This window comes from Diadema setosum, chromosome 10, assembly GCF_964275005.1.
Source record: "Diadema setosum chromosome 10, eeDiaSeto1, whole genome shotgun sequence".
Classification (NCBI taxonomy): Eukaryota; Metazoa; Echinodermata; class Echinoidea; order Diadematoida; family Diadematidae; genus Diadema; species Diadema setosum.
Genome location: NC_092694.1, coordinates 22739200 through 22760963, shown reverse-complemented (window position 1 = coordinate 22760963; position 21764 = coordinate 22739200). Strand labels below are relative to the sequence as shown.

The 21764-nt window shown below is 38.3% G+C and overlaps 1 protein-coding gene across 1 annotated transcript in view; it reads left to right on the top strand.

Annotated features, from left to right (window-relative positions):
• LOC140233619 (uncharacterized) overlaps positions 1–9295 on the top strand; it is a 28836-nt gene extending 19541 nt beyond the window's left edge. Inside the window, exons 6-11 of the mRNA XM_072313719.1 lie at positions 2657–2724; positions 3461–3635; positions 4972–5382; positions 6460–6713; positions 7422–7544; positions 9014–9295. Coding sequence (XP_072169820.1) covers positions 2657–2724; positions 3461–3635; positions 4972–5382; positions 6460–6713; positions 7422–7544; positions 9014–9295 — 1313 coding nt within the window. The remainder of the gene's footprint in view (positions 1–2656; positions 2725–3460; positions 3636–4971; positions 5383–6459; positions 6714–7421; positions 7545–9013) is intronic.
• The last annotated feature ends 12469 nt before the right edge of the window (positions 9296–21764 follow it).

Sequence of the window (21764 nt, the reverse complement as noted above, 5' to 3'; positions counted from 1 at the left end):
GGAATATCCAAAGGGTGATGCTGTCCAAAGCTAAACGCGGTGCGTTTAGTCTTTATTCAAGACGGCGAAGGGAATATCCAAAGCCTATGATACAGTGTGTATCCCTTTATCTAAAAAACAAACAAAAAAGCAATTCCTCGTGGATTTTCCCGTATTTTTTATTATTCAACATTTTCCGGTGAAAATGCTGAGGTGAAAACACTAATGCCACGCCAATGTAGCTTTATTTCCATCAAACAATGAACCGGTACACTACAATACGTAATAATAAATACTATTGTAAATGAGCAGAGTGATTTTTGTTTAAAACTTATGTATTTGTTGAGAGGGTAGTATAAAAACAGAATAGATAATTTCTTTTATTAGTAACTTTAGATATGATAACGGTACATTGTTTTGTTTTGTTGTGTTTTTTTGCAGTGTTTACCTGAACTGATACTGTTGTTAATCAGACAAACACACACACACACACACACACACACACACACAGAGATACGGAAACAATTGTCACACAATTAGTCCATGGGCCAAGACCCGAAAAATTAGTTACTGGTATACCACCTGAGGTGGCAAGTTCTAGTTGTGCATTTTGAAATGACATATATCTAAGGAATATTATTTTGCTATAAAAGTATAATAGCATTTCCAGAGTAGTAGCTTAGTCATAGATTTCAGCCATCAACCCGACCAATGCCAAATATTTTTGACGCTCTTTGACCAAAGACAGTCAGAGTGTGACCTTTGAAAATTTCCACTAGGAATTTTTTTTTTTTTTGCTTTTTTTTTTTGCTTTTTAGATAAAGGGATATACACTGTATCATTAGATTTGGATATTCCCTTCGCCGTCTTGAATAAAGACTAAGCGCTGTGGACATCGTAACCCTTGGATATTCCCTTCGCTGCCTTGAATAAAGACCAAGCGCACCACGTTTACAACAGAACACCTGTGGACATACAGAAGACAGTGCTCTTCTTTCTATAGCGGTTAGTTTCGATTCAGAAGTAAAGGTATATAACAGCGAAACCAAACGGGTTAAAAATTCATTTATTAGGACTAAGCTACTCATTTGGAAATGCTATCATAGCTTGATAAGCATATCTATGCCCGACAAACAAAATGACACCAAAAAGGTTTTGCCACCTCAGATGGTACCAATATCTGGCCTGGCCCATGGACTAGAAATGCCGATAGACAAACATATACCACACCGTGACGTCATATTCATGGCATAGTGCACAAAACCATGAATATGACGTCATATTAATGGTATCCATCAATTGCGTGTGTAAAGTGTTCTCGGTATCCGCCCTCATTGACCACAGTGTACAATGTATATCCACCACCTGCGCGCGGTACCCTGTATGATAGTCTGTGATGCAATATATAAACAAATAAAACTATAGAGGAACACTCAGTGCAAGTGAAAGAGTAATATGTAATGTTATTGTAACACAATTATGGGCTAAGTGCTCTCTACTCTAGTACAATGATATGACGAATATAGGCAACGATATATTACAATACACTTCGACGATTTAATCCGTTTCAGATGAGTTTTGTTCCGTAGACTGATAGGGTCACACAACGATCGTCCAGGCCATTTTGGGTTCACACAAATTTTTTGATGACGTGGTGCCCCAGTCACATAGACATCCAAGATCACCCCGGACCACCCCGGATCTGATCCGGGTGATCCGGGGAGAGATCCGTGTTGACGCCTAATTTTGGACATCCTTGGACATCCGGTATGTCCGTGTAGATCCGGGGACATCCGGGAGGCCAACACGGCAACTTTTGGAGGTCAAAAACATCCGGCGTCATCCGGGGACTGCCGTGTTGGCAGAGCAATCCGGGGTGGTCTGTGTGGCTGCCGTGAAGCTGTCGTGTTGATCCGTGTAGATGACGTGTTTGTCCGTGTATAGACGACGACGCGCTCTTCCGGTCATATCCGTGTAGCTGTCGTGTTGATACCGTGTGTACAGTCATACCAACGCTCGTCGACACTCCATAGAGGTCGAAACTATCCCGGATCTCCCCGGACCTCCCCGGATCTCACCGGATCTCCCCGGATCTCCCCGGATCACCTTGTAGATCCTTGAGCATCCGTGTTTATGTGTGACTGGGGTAATATCTTTCTTTCGCCAAATAAGAGGCCGACGGCCCCCCCCCCCCTCCCCCCTTCCGTGGCCCCTGTATCATTGTTATCAGCAGCATCGTTCAGAAAGGGGTCCCTCGTCCCTCGAGATGAAGAAATAAGGTAAAACCTTGAAACGTATTATATTCGGCATCGAATGATTCCATCTTTCGTGTCTTATCTTTTATCCTTGGATATCCATCTTTCTTTTTCTTTTTTCTTTTTTTTTACTTTATTCGTTGCCATGATCAAAGAAACATGTAATTCAAACCTTCCTATTGGCTCTTTCTCTTGCTGATGTTGAGATGTTTGACCAAAATTCTAATATTGAACACGTCGGGCATGCATTATCCGCGATTCTTTGTATACCGGATACACTCGAAAGCCCCCCATCCCCCATCGCAAAAAAAAAACAAAAACAAAAAAGTACGAAGTCCACTTGTTTCATACCGTGATAGTTTGTTCAGCTGTTCTCTTAGTGAATTAAATGTTTGTCTATCTCTTACTCTTACTTTCTGCAGCTGAGCCTACCAATCACAATGCTGCCACGCCGAAAAAGGAAAAACTGTCTCCAGTCGTTCAGGATAAAGTATGCATACTATATTTGTCTTGATCTTGTTAAACCTTCATTAATAAACCTTTACGAGTTTAGTCTAGTTGCAAACTGTATATAATCCCGAGTATTTTAGTCATTTCACAGAAAACTGTATTTCACTATCTCTGTGAGACACCTTTTTTCATTCAGTCCTTTCGAGTGTCCAAATTATCACTTCGACAGGTCAGGACCCTGTATTTTGCCGAAATCGTTTTCTTTTATATTCTCAGTTTGAGAGTGGGTAATACCGAGTCCTGGATGCCCCTAAGAAATCCTGTTCAAGATTGAAAAGGGATATAATTTTTAACTAACATTAACAAGCTGTCCGTCAAATCGAGATTTTCAAAAGTTCGTTATCGTTGCACCGGAATCAGTCTATCATGATGAATTATTAATCAAATCTTGCTGGAGTATTTCGACTCCACCCTAGCTGTGACATTAAAAGGTTATACATGTATAATGAACCTCCTTCAAGTGTGAGTTTACAAAGATTTAATAGCTCCATATCACTAAGAGGCCAGCCATTCATTGAACTACGATTTCCTTTTCAAAACTTCAATACATTGTCCTTCAAGGTTGTTCAGTCTCACTTTTGTTTATAAGTACGTTTCTACAAATTGATGACATGTCACTATAAAACAGATATCTCATCTTTTTCCTTCTCTTTACTAGGAAAAAATCTTCATGTAATAAAAAAGAATCTGTTTTGAAACCTCCCTCTCTTGAATAGCCCTGTCTCAGTCCACTGAAGGTTTCGGTTCCGGAGTCTTCTCCCGGAGCGACTTCGGCCACCGAAGAATCCGGCGCTGGAGATTCGACTTGCACGAAAAATCCGGCTTCAGGGGAAACGGGTTTCTACATCTCGGTTGAAGAGGAAGCAGTTCAGCAGGACGATGTGCCTCGAGGTGTGACAAGCATTCAAGTGAAATGGCACTCTTTACACAAGTTGATTTTATAGAGAAAGTTTAATGCAACAGATCATTAAGAACGTCATAAAAATCAGGCAGAAAAAAAAAATGATGGAATTCTATATCTTCTCATATTTTCCACTGAATGACTACAATCTAAAGTTCATAGTTGATTAGTCTGTACTTGAGATTACAAAAAAAAAAAAACAATAATAAAATGTAGCCGAAAATTCTTAACGCAAAAAAAAAAAAAAAAATGGCATTCATTGCTAATCATGAAGGACTGCAGTACTTTAATTCTACGGAAAGCTAAGATGATAACGATAGCGTTTGTATTTTTTATCATGGTGACGTTTTTGTATTCGAATATTGTTTTTATTTTCAAATATTGCATAGATCTCGACCCTGTACTGGTACATGTATATTCCTCTCTCCCACTTTATACCCCCCCCCCCCAAAAAAAAAAAAAAAAAAAAAAACGAAAATAGTCATGATAGTCATGGTGCTTGTAATGTGTCTTGTGAGTTGGTGATTAAAAGACTCGTCTTCACTGCTCGGGTGGGACATGTTTTTTTATTAGGGAAGAAGACCAGCAATTTACCCAAGAGCATCGTATTCGGAGTCCCCCTTTTCGGGGCAAAATTGTCCAAATCTGTCGTTCTGTATCGATATTCAGCTCGGAAAGAAAAAGTTCCTTCTAGGGATTGTTTTGTCATTATTACTGTTTGGTAATGATAAGCCATAACCTACCTCTTCCTCTTCACAACTATCCTTCTCGAAACTGACACCGAGGCTGTTTCGTCCATTGCACTAAAAACAAAAAACAAAAACAAAAGGAAGAAACGAAGAGTATACGGAGATAACATTATTATGACATTATATTTCACTGTAAGAGCCCAGCCAGCGTTGATACGTAGAACCTACTAACGGAGCGCGTTCCCGACGTCACGAAATACAGTCCGATATTATGAGCATGTTCTATCATAAAGATGAAGCATGATCAAGACAAAAGTTATGAAGTGTGTGTGTGTGTGTGTGTGTGTGTGTATGTGTGTGCCATAAGACGACCAGAAATTACGCTGCATTACGGTTTGAATTTGAACTGATTTGTTTCACGTGACCGCTATTAAAGCAAGCAACCACGGGGGCTACAAGTCCCCTCTGAAGAACTGATAGGCAATGAGGGCAATGTTTCCCTTTTGTTGAGGCACAACCGCTGGTGTCAGGGGATTTGAATCAGGAACCTCGTGACTGATATTCACTGGTGTTAACCACTGAGCCACGTTAGTTCTTTCCCATTATATAACGTGATATTTTTGTCCTATGCTTACAGGGGGCAAAAAAGATGACTCGATGCCAAGGTATAACCCACCCCCGGTCCCTGTCCGCACGCCCAGTCGCAGATCGTCGTGGTTCAAGCATTCATCACGTCGCTTCTCGCTCTTTCGCAACCCGGCGGCGGAAAGGCGACCGCTACCCGCACCGCCTTCATTGACTTCTTGCACGACAGATGTCAAGATCACCAGTCCCTCCAGCTCGCATCGCATTCATCCAGGGAAAATGTCGTCATCGTCATCGTCGTCGCCATCGAGGTCGAGGCACCGCCGCTCAAGGCCTGGTACGGATGCTCACAAGGCTGTGAAGATCTCTACGCCGGCCAACGCTGAGTTGGAGACGGGTCCGCCGTTACCCCCGCGCGTGCATTCCAAAGACATACTAGCGTCACATCGATTGAGACGTCGTGGTAAGATTATGACGCAATAATCGCGCAGGCAGTTCCCAAAATACAGGGTAGGCTTTTAGTGGCGTCATGCCAAAAATAATACATTTGACCCGAATAAACACACATGCACGCAGGATTAAAGAGTCAATGGGACTAGATGTCGAAGTTGTTTCTGAGTACGACGTACTTCTGTCCTGGTTTAGGGAGGATAAGTGATTAAGAAAACCCAAATGCGCCAGATACAGAACCCTCCGTATGACTTAGGCCTATTATATTGAAAATGAAAGATACAAGAACATCCCAAGACAGTCCCTTATCATTAGAATTCAGTGTAGGGCTGAAGATTACATTTCATTATAAGGAGCGAAAAATGGAAAGAGAAAATGCAGCCGATAATTAACATCATTGTTCCTTACGTTAGGATCATAGCATCGCAGTTTTATCGCTCAAAACCTACACTGGGTAATGACCAAGTTATTTTCACAATTACAACAGAGATTCTTGCATTCTTACGTCTAGTCAAACTCGCCTTGGCTCATGCAACAAAATAAGAAAAATGTATTCAGATTCCAAACGAAGAGTAACGCTGTTAAAAGGATATAGTTTTGGTTGAGATAGGGCGTCAGGTTTCCAACTTTTCTTTGTGAGATAGTAAGAAGCCTCTTATGGAATATGAAATAGCATATGATTCCAAGAGGAATTCAAAATTTATTTGATGAAAATTATTTTTAAAATGGCCGAGATATCCAAACAAATTGATACTTATAAAAGGTGGGACCCACTTTTTATTGGGATCGCTTTGTTTTACTTTGTTTTTGGATATTCCTTAAATAAACTATGAATTCCTGTTTGAATGGCATGCTCTTTAGCCTTTCATAAAGTGGTTTCTAAGTATGTCACAAAAAGTTAAAAGCTAAATCCTCATCTCAGCCAATACCATGCAATCCCTTTAATCCCAATTCGTCTTCTGAAGAATGTTTGATTTATAATTTGCCATCACCATTAAGAGTTATGTTATTTCTGAACTTAATATCTGCCCCCCCCCCCCCATTCTTCCCTCCCCTCCCATCAAACCCCGATCCCTCCCTTCCCCTATAGAATTCATAGATAGGCACAACATGGATGCCCTGCCGCTCTCGTCACCATCGTCATTTCAACGACGAATCGCCGTATTTGAGGGCAAGGGGAGGCAGAAAGATTTAAATCGAAGCGCCCAGCGCGTCAGTCGTCACCACACAACGTTGGGTTACACGCAGGGAGAGAAACAACGCAAGAGATACGCATCGTCCGCACGAAAGTTGTCAAGCCCTTTGCCTGATTCCATCAACGGAACGTGCAGTGCTGACGAAATCGTAAGTTAGACATTTTTCATTTCGTTATTTAGTTACTTATATATTCATTTTATTATCTATTCATTGATTTATCATTCATGTATTATTATTATTATTATTTTCATTTTTATCATTATTAAGATTATTATTACTATTATTATTGTTATTATTATTATTATTATTATTATTTTTTTTTTTTTTTTTTTTTTTATCATCATCATCATTAGTATTATTATTATCATTGGGTACTGCCACGTTTTGCCAGGAAGAAATTCACCGTAAGTAATGGAACAGAAAGTCAAAATACTAATAAGAATCATCGATGTCAGAAAATGCTAGTTATCACTGTCAATAGCGAATAATTCTTACCAATTTCTTACAAATTTCATCTCTACAGAGGGAAACAAAGTAAAGAAAAATCTTACCTCAACCTTCACCTCAACTTTCACTCCTCTGCTTAAATGGCTTTCATCTATTCTTACCATGTTGCTCAGATAAAGTCTAATTGGGATTGTGCTGGTGAGAACAGAATATAAACACCTATAGTTGTTCTTTAAAATGAGTATTATTGGATGTGCATGTATGACGCCGGAATCTCCTGTAGGTATATAGGGCATGTGAACGATAGACGATGTTCATGATAGATATAAAGAATGATATATGAATATCAAAATAACAAATAACGTTAATATTTCAGTTTTTCTCTTTTTATTTCAAATTTTCATGCAGTTTGAGACAAATCTACCCAACCATACATTCCATCCAGTATCCGACACTGCGTACCTTGTTCCAAAAGAAAAAGGAAAGAGTTCGAAGAAGGAAAAACAAGGGAGCACTTCTGGCTCGAACGAGGTAAAGCCATAGAGAAAAACAAACCAGCTTATATTTCACTCTGCTTTGATGGTCATTCCCATTTCTTGAAGAAAATCTCCACTCCATACCCAAATTGAGTATGAACAGAAGAGCAAAGTCTTATATGAGACAAGGCGTGAAAAAAAAAAAAAAAAAAAAACCTAACGCACAGTCAAAGTTTCATGACATCCATCAAGGCTACGGATGTAAAGGTTCGTATAGATTTTAAAAGCTGCATGCTCTCGCAAGGCAGAAAAATCGATGTGAATCACAATTCGACCTACGAGACACGGTGATAACGTCATCATCGCTTCATAACATTCCGATGTTCTGTGTGTAAAAATAGTGTCCAAAATCATTCTTGTTGATGAGTCAGTAACCATGAAGCCGTTCCTTGGTTGAGATATTAGGGAGCTTTAGATTTGCGGCTCAGACGTTTGAGGCGACAAGTGCGTTGGACGTTTTCCTCTTTTCCTGCGTCGTGCTGAAAAGTAGCTTTAGATTACGCTGGGACGCAACTTATAAAAAAAAAAAATGGCGCTCCCAATGATCGGTGCATGAAGTAGCTCTCTGCGTCGTAAATTGAGCGGACGTAAAAATAGCCCAGAACGCGTAGTGAAAAACTCAGACGACGCAAGCTATAACAAATCGACTTGATGCGCGTTTTTGCGCATGCTCAGAATTTTTTTTTTTCCTCTGAACGTCTCCGTCGCAAAAATCTAAAGCTCCCTATTAGATCCGAAAGGGGTTACAGATCGATAGAAGGGGTCAAGGGGTCGTATAATATATTATGAAGATCATAGGAAAAGTGAAAGCATTAATTTCTGCGTGGCTAGTAGATTATTAAAAAAAGATTGTTGACTAAAGTTATGGTGAATGTGATATACCCCCAATTATCCAAACTTACCGTCCCAACTTTCTCTCTTTCTATCTTTCGTATAATTAACGCTTTATTTTTCAATTTTAGCGTTTAGGAGTAAGTGCAAGTGCATGCAGTCACATCAGTTCACTGATTTACTTTTGAATTGGCTTCAAACTCAAATGGATTAAATGAAAGAAAGAACAGATCTGGTTACTAAAATCACAACGATGACATTGTACGGTATAGCGTGAAGGAGAGTTTTGAAAGCACGAGGAATGGCCCGTATATGCAGATGAAGGATATGCTTGTGAATGAAAGAGAGAATATTGGGTCTTCATATCACATCCAAGACATCAATACATGTACAAATACTATTACAGGCTAATTTCCATTTTGGATGTGATTTTGAACTTTTCATGGGGACTTTAAGGTGGCGTATGGGCATATTATACACCTTCATGTGGGTAATGAGTATTTTTGTAGCCGAGGTCTGGAAATTAAGATTTACGTATGTTGGTGACAAGCATGGGAGGCACATGGCATTTAACTCATGTTTGTTTGTTTGTTTGTTCGTTGTCTTTTTTTTTAACAAAACCACTTTATCTAGTCGCTCATTTCGGCTACATCTGCGAGGGTGGGGATACCCGACCGCACGTTCACCTCCCCCTCCGAAATCCCCACCAACATCCGGGAACTGACGTGCGGCGAGCTCGCCCAGTCCCTGCGACTGCTCCACATGCGTGACGAGACGGTGGACCTGTTTTCCGCACACCTTGTCAACGGCAAGCTCCTGCAGAAAATGGACAAGGACCTGCTCAAGGAAGAGTTTCAGCTCTCCCACTTCGAACTCTTCAAAGTGACTCAATTTATCAGCGGATGGCGACCATAGCTTTTTACACTCGTCGCTGTAATCCTACATTATACGTACACTCAGCAAAAAAAAAAGAAAGTGAACACTTTTTCGAGTTCATATTTTTCATAGAAGATTTCGATGAAAATCAATGTGTTATATATCATATTAAAGGTAATTTAATTGGCTATCAAGCTAGTAGGTTAATACAAAGGGAAATTTTATGCATGACTGAACACATTAATTTTTGCCGTCCAAGGCACAAAAGTAAAAATTGCAAAATTTGACATAATTTGTCTTTCAGTTGGCAATGCCCTTCAAGATAACAATGACAACAAAAAGCCAGTTTTAACACAATGAGAGTTATGAATGAAATAGCAAAAACAAGTTTTTGTTCTCTTTATCTCTTTATAACTTCAAACAAAAACAAAGTGGGAAACTAAAGGGGGAAAATAAATATTTTCTGTCACCTTAAACTTCAAACGACATACAGAGTAATGGCATAAAGATGATTAAATAAACAGAATTTCTTTATTTCACTCATTTCACTTAGTAATTTAAGGATACATGAGATAAATTTAAGAACAATGTATTATTGACAAGTTTCCTAATTTGAAAACAAATTGAAATTTCTACCATTTTTGTTAATATTGTTCTATTATTTAATTTGAATTCGGGTTTGACCCAAGATTCTTCATTTTTCTCCCTTATTTTTGGCCTCTACTGATATTTTGGGCTTCAAAGATATTATAGAGATCAAAGGTTTACTTTTGCAACTTATTTCACGTATCTAATTGCGTTACATTTGTCGTTTGTTCATACTGTTCTATGTAAGAGCACTTACGCATGAATCACAACTTGTTCATTTTTGCAATTTTTACTTTTGAGCCTTTGAAGAGAAAAACAAAGCTGTTCACTCATGTGTAAAGTTTCCCTTTTTATTGACCTACCAGGCTTATAGCTAATTAAATTACCTTCAATATATAATACACTAAGTTTTAGCTGAATATTCCATGAGAGATATAAACTTGAAAAAGTGTTTACCGTACTTTCTTTCTTTTTTTCTTTGCTGAGTGTAATTATGTCTTGAATCATGACGTCACAGGAGATGGAGCACAAAGTGATCACATGACCTTATCTCTCTCCAGACTCTATGAGAACTGCTCAGAATTTATGAATTTTTGTTATCTTTTTGTTTTACATTTCCTTTTCCTTCTGAAGGGGTCTAGTGGATATGTTATATTGATTATGGTGACACGGCATTGCTCCTGCGACAATTGCTTCCTGACTTATTTTCTCCACTGACTTAGGGTTAGGCATTTGTGATAGGGTTTTAGTTTAGTTTAATGTGAAGTTTAGGATTAGGGTTAAGATTATATTTATAGGTAGAAAGTATATTTGGTTTAGCGTGCAAATATTTCATGAAAGCTATTGTTGCAGGAGCAAATGTCATGGAACCATCAATAATTCACAGTGCACTCCCGTTAGAACGAACACGGTTATAACGAACACACGAAATTTCAGATAGGCCTACATGTACAACGAAGTAAAAATTCAGATCCCCAAATTAATGTCTGTACATCTTTACATACTTTATGTGTTTGGCTCTAACCAATAATGAAATTACAATAAAATAAAAGAAAAATATCGGTCCCCAGGACTTCGTATTAACGGGAATCACCTGTACACTGAACTAGATCAATACCTAGAAAGATTATTTAGACTACAATATGTACAATGTAAATGAAACTTCAAGATTCTATTTTACTTGCAAATCAATGTCTGTGCAACTACACTGTAGTACACAGCAAATGGTTACAAACCATGTAGATCAATTGTCATCCTGATATTCAGCCTCATTCCATGACCTATTTGAATATTGTTATCACCATTAGAGGTTTGGTTTTTTTTTACATAAGTGAAATTAGAATCATCTTAAGGTGTCATCTTCAAAATTGCCATCATATATTTCGTAGTTATAATCATATCAACCGTCCTAGGACCACAAGCCTAGAATCCCATTGACTTTCTTGATAAGATGATGTAAGATGTTACAGATTGAAGTGAAGGCGTAAATCACTGTCAGTATTCTTTATCATCATCACCATCACCATCACCATCATCATCATCATAATCACCATCATCAACATCACCATCATCACCATTACCATCATCATCACCATCATCATCATCATAATCACCATATGATCATCAACATCACCATCATCACCATTACCATCATCATCACCATCATCATCACCATCACCATCACCATCATCATCATCATAATCACCATCATCAACATCACCATCATCACCATTACCATCATCATCACCATCATCACCATCACCACCATCATCATCATCACCATTACCATCATCATCACCATCATCACCATCTCCATCATCCCACCATCATCACCATCGTCATCTTCATCATCACCATCATCTTCTGTATCCTCATCATCTTCCCCCAACTCAAAATATCTTCTTCACTGCTCTACCTCTGATCATGATTTCCATCTCATCATCACCTTTTTCACCGACATTTTGCTAAAAGTAGTGTAAGGACTCTATGCAACAAAAGGTGCATGCCCTCATATTGAGTTTGCATCACGTAACGCACCTTGGTAGGTACAGAGTTTTGTCAAGTTGACAACTTGATAAGTCGTTATTGCATCAAATGGTCAGAAAATGGAATTACAGTACGTCAAATGGTGAAGCTCGTTGCTCATCTATCACTAAAATCATGCCTTGTCACGTTCAATCACAGTGGTATCATCTGCAACACTATTATGATATATATATATATATACATATATACATATATATATATATATATATATATATATATATATATATATATATATATAAACTCATAAATTAGCTATTTCCGCTCATTAAATCTGATGCAGTTTGTCGTGGCAAGGAAAACACGGAGTTATTGACCACCCGATATCACGAACACACATACAACAAATATGCAAGGACACAATATATTACAATTCAACTTGAGAGGTGCCAGATTTATTGCATGTTGCATTTAAACTATTTTGTTCTAAAAATACAATTTATACAAGGAAATACAAGAACACAAAAGTACCTCAAATATAGTACCACCTTTTATCTTTTAGTGATCGTGAATTCTGTAATCTGATTGGTCAATCAACCATGGAATATTTTCCATATTTTGTGAATGAGGTCATTGCTCTGTTGTATTTCATGTTTTGCTTTGTGCCTTCATTAGGGAGCTTTAGATTTCAGACGCGCGGACGTTCAGAGGGAAAAGACATGTTCTGAGCGTGCACAGAAGCGCGCGTCAAGTCGATCTATTTTTAGCTTGCGTCGCCTGAGTTTTTCACTACGCGTACTGGGCTATTTTTACGTCCGCACAGTTTGCAACGTAGAGAGCTACTTCATGCACCAATCATTTGGGGGCGCGATTTTATTTTTTATACGTTGCGTCCCAGCGTAATCTAAAGCTACTTTTCTACACGACGCAGGGAGAGGAGAACGTCCAGCGCACTCGTCGTCTCAAACGTCCGCGCGTCAAAATCTAAAGCTCCCTATTCAGTGGGAGTACAAAAGACCATTTCTGTAATATATTACAATATTCATATGTTTCTTTTCCTACTAGTAACAAACTATTTCATTCACCTACTCCTCCAAGTAAGTTTCCTTGGATGGAATTCACTCAGCATTCATGAATTGTTGCTAGGTAGGGCAAGCCTCCTGCAAGTTTTGTGGGCAACTTTTGTGAACACATTATGCATAGTATTTAAATACCAGTACATAATGATCTATTCACAATCTGGTTGTGAATAAGTATCGACAACACCAGTAGGTCCACGTCGTTGCCAGAGCTGGAACTAGCTAAGTTTGAACAGTTTGAATATGAACTTTTGAATTGGGCATTTAAAGGTGACTTTGAACTGACAAATTTTACTAAAAGCTAGCAGCACTGCAGCAGTTATGAATTGGCCTTTATGCCTTGCTGTTGTTTTATTTTTGTTTTCAATCTGGCCAATCAATAAAATCTACATACTGTATACAGCCAATGTGAGCTACATGTATGTATGTGTACACACAACATGGTAGCTAGCACATAGGAATATTCTTCATCAATGACTTGAGTTCATAAGCATTCTCTGTAAAAAGTTAATCTATATATAATTCAAAATTAATTTCTTCATGACCCTGTTTTAGATACAATCAAGGCTATATTTTCCACAAGATATATAAGGGCTATGTTTTCCATTTTGCCGTTACACACTGTCCACAAAAAAACAGAAGTTAATATTTTTTTTCCAGACACTAATTCAAGCAAATGAATCAGATATGGGTAATTTTCACAATAAAATAAGTGAAGAGTTCTGTACAACAGCAGTAGCATGCAGCACTGTGGTAAATAAGACCGTATGGTTGCCATGTGACTTGCTAGGATGTAAACTGTTGTAACTTTTGTAATATTTGTACTTGTCTATTTCACTCAAACTTTGCAAATTTGTCGCTCCGACGTGAATATAAATATTTAAAAAAAAAACAACAACTTGTAGCTGTCATTGGCTCTGTACACAATAGACAAAATGGCAAAGTAGTGAGAAGAAATAAAGCAAAGAAAACAATAATAAAGAGAAAATATGAGGGAATTCCACAAAATGTAGTTTTTCATGAAAAGAAGACATTCACTCGATTTGTTACTAACATAAATATGTTACGTGTAATATCATTCGCCCAGCTTTCTACAGGGGGCTCTGTCATTATCCTAGAATGATAAAAATATGTTAAAGGGATTGCATAGTTTTGGTTGGGACCTAATTTCAGGTTTCTAACATTTTTTGGTGAGATAATGAGAAACCTCTCATGAAATACGAAAGAGCATGTAATTCTAGGAGGAATTCACCATTTATTTCATGAAAATTGGTTTTGAAATGGACGAGATATCCAAAAAAGAGCGATTCTCTAATATAAAGTGTGGGACCCACACTTTATTACGATCGCTTTGTTTTACTTTGTTTTTGGATGTTTCAGTCATTCCAAATCCGATTTACATCAAATAAACTTTGAATTCCTCTTAAAATGGTATGCTCTGCACTATATCATAAGTGTTTTCTTGGTATCTCGCAAAAAGTAAAAAGCCCAATCCTTATCTCCACCGATACTGTACCATCCCTTTAAATTCTCTTCATATTTTCTTTATATCATTGTCCTGCAGTGATGTCAGAGTCTTCTCATCCAGTGAGGGCAGCACCAAAAATTTTAAAAATTCAAAACTCTTGAATAGATTGTCTGATTTTCTTTAAATTTTAGTGATGTGTTCCACTAATATTGCTGCATTCACTCAAATCCACAAGTATATTTGGGTATCATTCTCCTTTTAATGAGTATCTCTGCTACACTAGCTGTCAGGCCCTGTTGCAGCAAAAGTATATGTTAAGCAGCAACTACAAAATCAGTCTCTTTGTATGTGTACGAGTACCTGTACTACCTCAGAGTCACATGTACAAGTACCTGTAATACCTGTAATACCTCACGTCTTCATCACATGTCACATGTTTTCGTTTCTTTTTGTCCTCTGTTTACACTTGACGTTCAACGTCATAGCCACTACAACATAACTGGTCTCGGCCCTTTTGTTTTCACACCGGTGTGTGTGCATCCGACAAGTTTCTCTACGACAGACTGTGAGTTGTTCTATTGCACGTGTGAGATGTAACAATAAACTTTAACTAACAGTCATGACTGCTCATGGAGTACGTGCATGTACAACAACCACTGCAATGTGTACATGGGTTTGTTATGAAGATGTATGGCTCTAAGCACTACACTTTAAACATACAAGATGGATTGCTGGATTTTGAAACTACCTCTTCACATTCATTGCTTTGCATTGATGTATTGAATGCATTTACAAACTTCTTTTTTTTTTCTACTTGTATTGCCAAATACTAGGTTCTTATACAATGAAAACTTTGGTGTTGTCAGATGAATGTGCTGGTAAGTATCATTTATAGAGATTACACACGTACATAAATCATAATCATTACATTACAGATACTTGTTTCAGTGAATGTAAAGGCCAACATGCCTGTTGATACAAAAATATAAGCTTTTCTGCTCATGCCCACGGTGGAACTTGGAACTGGCTTATTGTAACACTAGTTACTGAGATCTAAATATTCATTTTCATAATTAGGATGACATGTAGACATTTTGAAGAAGAGAATATTGTTTGTTTTGTTTGTTTTTTTTTAGCAGGAGCTGCGGAACATTTTTTGGGGGGGATGGGGGACTGTGGAACCTGGGAGGGCGTCAGGGGTCAATGGTAACCCCACCCCTCCCCCAAGGAAAAAAAAAGATAAAGAATAGAACCCTTTGAAATTAATGGGTGTTGCAATTTTTCCCCCATTTCCCCCTTATTTGGGGGATTTTTTTTTTTAAAGCCAAAAAAGTGTGTGTGCTGCAGCCCCCCCCCCCCCTGTGTGTGTGTGTGTGTGTTGGGGGGGGGGGGGGCTGCAGCCCCAACCCCTAGCATCCCTGGTTCCACAGCCCCTGCTAAGCATCAAATTAATTTGTTCTGTTTCTATCATCTCACTCATTGACACACACAGAGAGACATGACGGAAAATTTCACAGTTACACATCATTTTTGATAAGCACTTGCTGAAGCAGAGTTGGTCCAGGAGTAAACACACATACACAGAAACATGCGTACAGTGAAACCTGGTCATAAAGACCACCAAAGGGAGATAGAGAAAGTGGTTTTCATGAGCATGTGGTCTTTACAGACAGGTTAACTACCATGCACGAAAGTACTCTGATAGGAATATCAAATATCAATATCAACTTTAATGGCCTTTATGAATAGGTGATCTTTATAAGCAGGTACTTGCTATTACATAGCAGGATTGACAGTATATTCAAGTAGAAACAAGGTGCGTTGTGAAAAATTTAGTACAAAAATAGTCTTCGACAGTGTCCATGCATATCAAAATACACAATGTATATTGCAGATTAATGTCATGTGACGACACTCCTACTACTGTACGAGCTGAAATTTTCGCGGTGGTTTTATTTTCGCGAATTTCGCGAATCGCCTTTGAACCGCGAAAATAACAACACGCGAAAATAACAACGCGCAAATAGTTACGTTCAGTTAGACCGTTGCAACCGCGAAATTAACAACACGCGCAAATGTTCTCCAAGTAGCAATTCGCGAAAATATCTGTACGCGAAAATTTCAGCTCGTACAGTAAGTTGTAATTCATTTCTTTCTTTTTCTGTTTTTTGTGAGTTGTAAGATGATGAATAAACTTTGACATCTGACCTTCTTAGCATGATCTGTATTGATAGTTGCAATATTTACATTAGCCATATGTTGACATATGTCAAATTTAGCACACTCATAGAATTATGGCTCTACAAATGTACTGTACAATGCCTTGGAGCATTCTATCAAATTGCAACTAGGAACTGGCATGTGCTGCTGTGACGGGAAATGCAAGTTAGAGTCAATCTGACTTTCGTACCTATTCTTTGAATTGTCAAACACAATCAAAATCTCCACATGATGACATCTTAATGGAAGAAAAATACGGAGTACATTCATGCAGACTTGCATATAACAACATACATGTAAAATCATGAAATTTGTGACACACTAATATAATTCTGTCAAAATTACTGTGTAAGCCAGGAGCTGATATAATTGCTGAAATTGCACGAGACATCAAGTTTTTTTTTATTCAATCCACAGCAAGAGCTTGATCTAGATGATAGTCTCTGATTTTAGGAAATTGATGTCAAAATATAAAATATACTTAACTGACATGCTGATTAGATTAGTTCCAACACACATGATTAGTCCAGTATATGAATGGACTATAGGCTTGAACAGCATGCAATACAGGAACATTTCAAAAAAAAAAAAATGTAAAAGGTCTACATATTCAGAAGCAGACTAAACAAACCCCATCTAGATTTGCATCATTCATTTTCTTTCAACTTTGTTATCCTTTTCAAATTTGTGTTGTGTTTTCTAAATGAGCTTACAACCATTTATTACTTTGTCATCTGCATAATTAAAATGAGTACAAAAGACAATGATGCTAGATTTCACTCAGTAGCTACATGGACAAACATTCTACCTGGCCAAGAAGAAACGATGCCTCCCAAATCCATTAGGGCAGAGTTTAATCTATTAAAAAATGACAGAAAAAAGGACATCATAATGAACCTTTGTACTCTTAAAAGACAAGCAAAAAACAAGCTCAAAAAATATACTGTAGTGTTATCCTGTATTTAGTACCAATAATATGCCCTTATAGTATGGCATTTTGTATCAATACAATGCAATTGCACTTTTTCCTTGAAATTGAGCCTTTTTTCAAGCATCAGCCATTAGGAGTAACGTGGCAAAGTGCCCAAAACTCTGGACTCGCAAACCACTCTCACCCTCAGTGAGTGGACAAGATGTTTTAGCCTCTTTGTCCCTCTTGAACCATGTCCGCTTAACCCTTACTGCCCGTTGTTCGCAAATTGGCACGCATGCCGCAGTGTTTTCTACGCTTATTGGCGCAGAAGTCTGGAAACTACTTGTCAATGGAAAAAGATAAGTTATACCTACTCCCTGCATTCTCAACTGTATCGCCATGGCCTACCTGTACATAGGATATGAGGCACATTAATATTGCTACATCTGAGTGGCCTTTGTTGCTAACTTTGCGACTTCATCCAATTTGGATGGATAACTGAAGGTTGATAAAAAAGCTTCGCACATAAAGCCAAGTTTATTAACACATTAAGGGTTAAATAGCTATCTGGCAATGTTGGAGTGGTACAGTGGATTCTCACTGTAAAGAATACTGATCGTTTTCTGGTACTGTAAAAAAGTATCTCTTTGGCCTAAATATTCAGTGTGTCTTGTTGTTTTTCAAACCACAATACAGTGTATATCAAAAAAAAAAAAAAAATGGTACAGTAAAGCGATACCACTGGTCCCAAGAATACCATTATCGAGTGCACACTGTAATAATGGGAGGACCTTCTGGGTGAATACAACCTATGCTATAAATATTACCCTGGGAAAATAAGGCCATATATTGTGTATGCCGGATTTTTCACGAGGTTTTTATTTTCGCAAATTTCGTGAGTCGGGTGCTATTGACGAATTCAAAAACACACGAAAATATCAACTCTGCTGCCAACAAGAATGTGGCAGGCACACATACATATCTCTGTTCAGTACTATACTCCAAGATCGCGAATTTATCCACTTGCAAAATCGTCAGGAACTCCCGATTCCTAAAAATTTAGACTTACTAAATATATGGCGTATACAGTAGAATGTCAATAGCATCAGCAATTTGAATGTGGTCTATTATCATCCAATCCTCCAGTACATTGAACACTTTGCTCCACACACACTTGAATATTTCTGTGGAGTACTTTAGGAAATATCTGTCACACTCAAATAAATTGTGATGTGGTACCATTGCTATGAGGTAACATGAAAGCAAACACGGAAAACTGTAAAAACTTGAAATGTACATTCATTCGTATATAATCAGAAACATGTCTTGAGTTTTCAGCAACTCAGCATACTTTCAAGTATTTTCTGTAGAGAACTCACAGTTTCAGCTGACATTTTATGTGACCCTACATCACATAACCACCACAGAGCCGCCAGACATGAATTTTCAGTTACAGGCAGATTGTGAAAGAACAGACGCAAAGCTTTAAAGGGACATGTATCTCAGTACAATTTGACATCCATAACCCATCTAAATAATAGAAAGAATTAGAAAGAGCACCCTTTGAAAAAGTGTGTACTGAGAACAAAGGCTTCAAGGTTTAGTCTATTCAAGTGCTTAATTTCACCCAGTGGTGCTGTGTGAACAGGACAAAAGACAGGAAACAAAACTCCATAGAAACCACTATGAAGGGATTATCATATTAGCTGAAGATTTTGTGCAGTCATATAGTACACTCACTTCATTACTAATACCAACTTTCAATGCACTAGCATTATCCTTTTTAAAGGTTATTATATTTTAAGTATAATGAGTACGTAGAGGGTACTTAAGAAATGAATAGGGACCATTAAGAAATACCTAATCACACTAATAGGGAAAATAAGTGTTTTTGGAAAAATGCAAAAAACACAATTTCACATTTGCCTTGTGATCCCAAACTTTACAGTTATATAGAAGAATTGCTCTGTCGGAAACTACAAACAACTTAAAATTGGCTATGTTGACCCGTTTCACCTATTTTGAGTCCTCACATAAAATTGGGTAAAGTGATTTTTTTGATGGTCTTGTGATGTACGGTCACGTACATGCTAACCGCATGTGCCAAGACCGAAACTGCGTGTTCAATTGTGCATTAGTATCCTGGCAAAACAAGACAGACAAGTAACTTACTCTAAAATATACATTAGGTAATACTGTGTGGTATGTGCACTTTGCCGGTGAGCACATGTATTCAGCCAAAGTACCACAGAAATGAACTGGCCATTAACACATCACGGCACAATGGGGGAAAAATTTCAACAAGATGTACTTCTCAGTACCCACTTGAATACTTTTATTCATCCCACATGAGGATTGAGGCTGTCTCTACTTTTGGTTCTGGTTCCAAGTAAAGGAGATATTGATTCAAAAGCATTTTGTCTGAGTGTCATCATGGCAGTCATTAAGTACAGATTTAAAGCCAAAGTACACTTTTGACAATGTACCTTTATTACAGTCAAACCTGTCTATAGCGGCCACCCAAGGGAAACGAAAAAGGTGGCCACTATAAATGGGTTATCCAACTTTGTGTGCATTGCCTACATGTACATGTATCATCGTTGTATACATCTATAAGTACTTACACATACATGTATCTGTGTACGTATGCACATGTGTGCTTCATGCATTGAGCAATGCCGGTATTTATGATATTGTCGTACAGTAGCAGTGTACAGTCGTGAAGTATTATAACTGAATGAGTGATGAAGGCAGCGGTGGTGACCACTGAACGTTGCCAAGGAATAAGTGGCACGGCTACAAAGAAGAAAAACACACTGAATTATTGGCTCGGCTACGGCTCCATCGGGAAACAAACTTTGTGGCCGCTGGCCTCATTAGACAGGTGGTCGCTTTACACAGGGTCTTTAACAGGACTTTCTCTCAGGGGGATTTTTCAGTGGCCGCTATAGACGGGTGGTCGCTATAGACAGGTGGCCGCTAAGGCAGGTTTGACTGTACTGGGGGGGGGGGGGGAAGAGTGTCAGATATTATGAAAATAATGAATGTTTATTAGTGCAATGGACAGAATATTTCAGGAGGTGAAAGATGAAATGATCCATTCGAGAAGGTGCAGCCGAGTTGAATGGATCAATATTTTCATCTTTCACTGAATGAAATGTTCCGTCCATTGCACGAACGAAAAACATTTATTATTTGTTTTATATACACCTAAATTAGATCCTTGTCATTTGATGTTTTATGAATTTAGAAACAAGAGAAAACGTGCGGCATCTGAGATCAAGAGAGTGCTCACTGAGCGCTTTACACTAGCCCGCAGTCGCACACACACACTGCACATGCAAGCGTTTTACATGCGTAGTGTGCCGAGCTCTCGGCATGTGTGCAATGGAGCAAATCGCATGGATCCAAGATTACACGGTAAATGGAGCCACAATTGCATGAATGATGACGTAATGGTAAAATGGGACAAGTGATCAATAGCAAACAGACAAACAAATGACAATGATCTATCTAAGTGTTATATAATTGTGCATATTCAGTAGTAAACCTACAATAAGCACGGACATCATGTAAACCATTGTCCAAACACAATACAGCAGAAAGCTGCCACAGGTTTGGCATTCATGAAGCTCCTTACATGGAAGTGAGTACGAAGGACTCTGTACTGTGAAAAGTGTGATCAATCGCTTTAAATTCCTGAGAGAAACAACTTGGTCATTCAAGTGCTCAAATTTTGTCCTCAGAAGATTGAGCTTCGGGATCCAAAATATCTTCATACACAACATATGTCATCATGCAATTACCGGTAAAGGGAAACAGTTCCTCATAAACTGAAGTGATTATAAAGGGCACAACACACACACACACACACACACACACACACACACACACACACACACACACACACACAATACAGTAAACACACTTACCCAGTTGAGGGCAGGTAATATTCATGGCTGGGTAAACAAAATGAGCACTTGTCTGTGAAAAAGTATCTCTTGTAATGCCCCATCTATTCCCAACAATACAATGTTATTCAAGGTTTATCTGTCTCATAGCACTTCTGAAACAGAAATCTGACCAATTGCTCCCGTGCACACATACATAAATATACTTAGTGTGTGAGAGTTACAGTGTATGTGCTTGTCCATCAGTCTGTTGGTCTGTCTCAATCTTACAGCTACGCAGTGATCCAAGAATGTGAAAGCTCATCACCTTGACCTCTCATTTCTCATGGAGATACAGGAGGGTGAC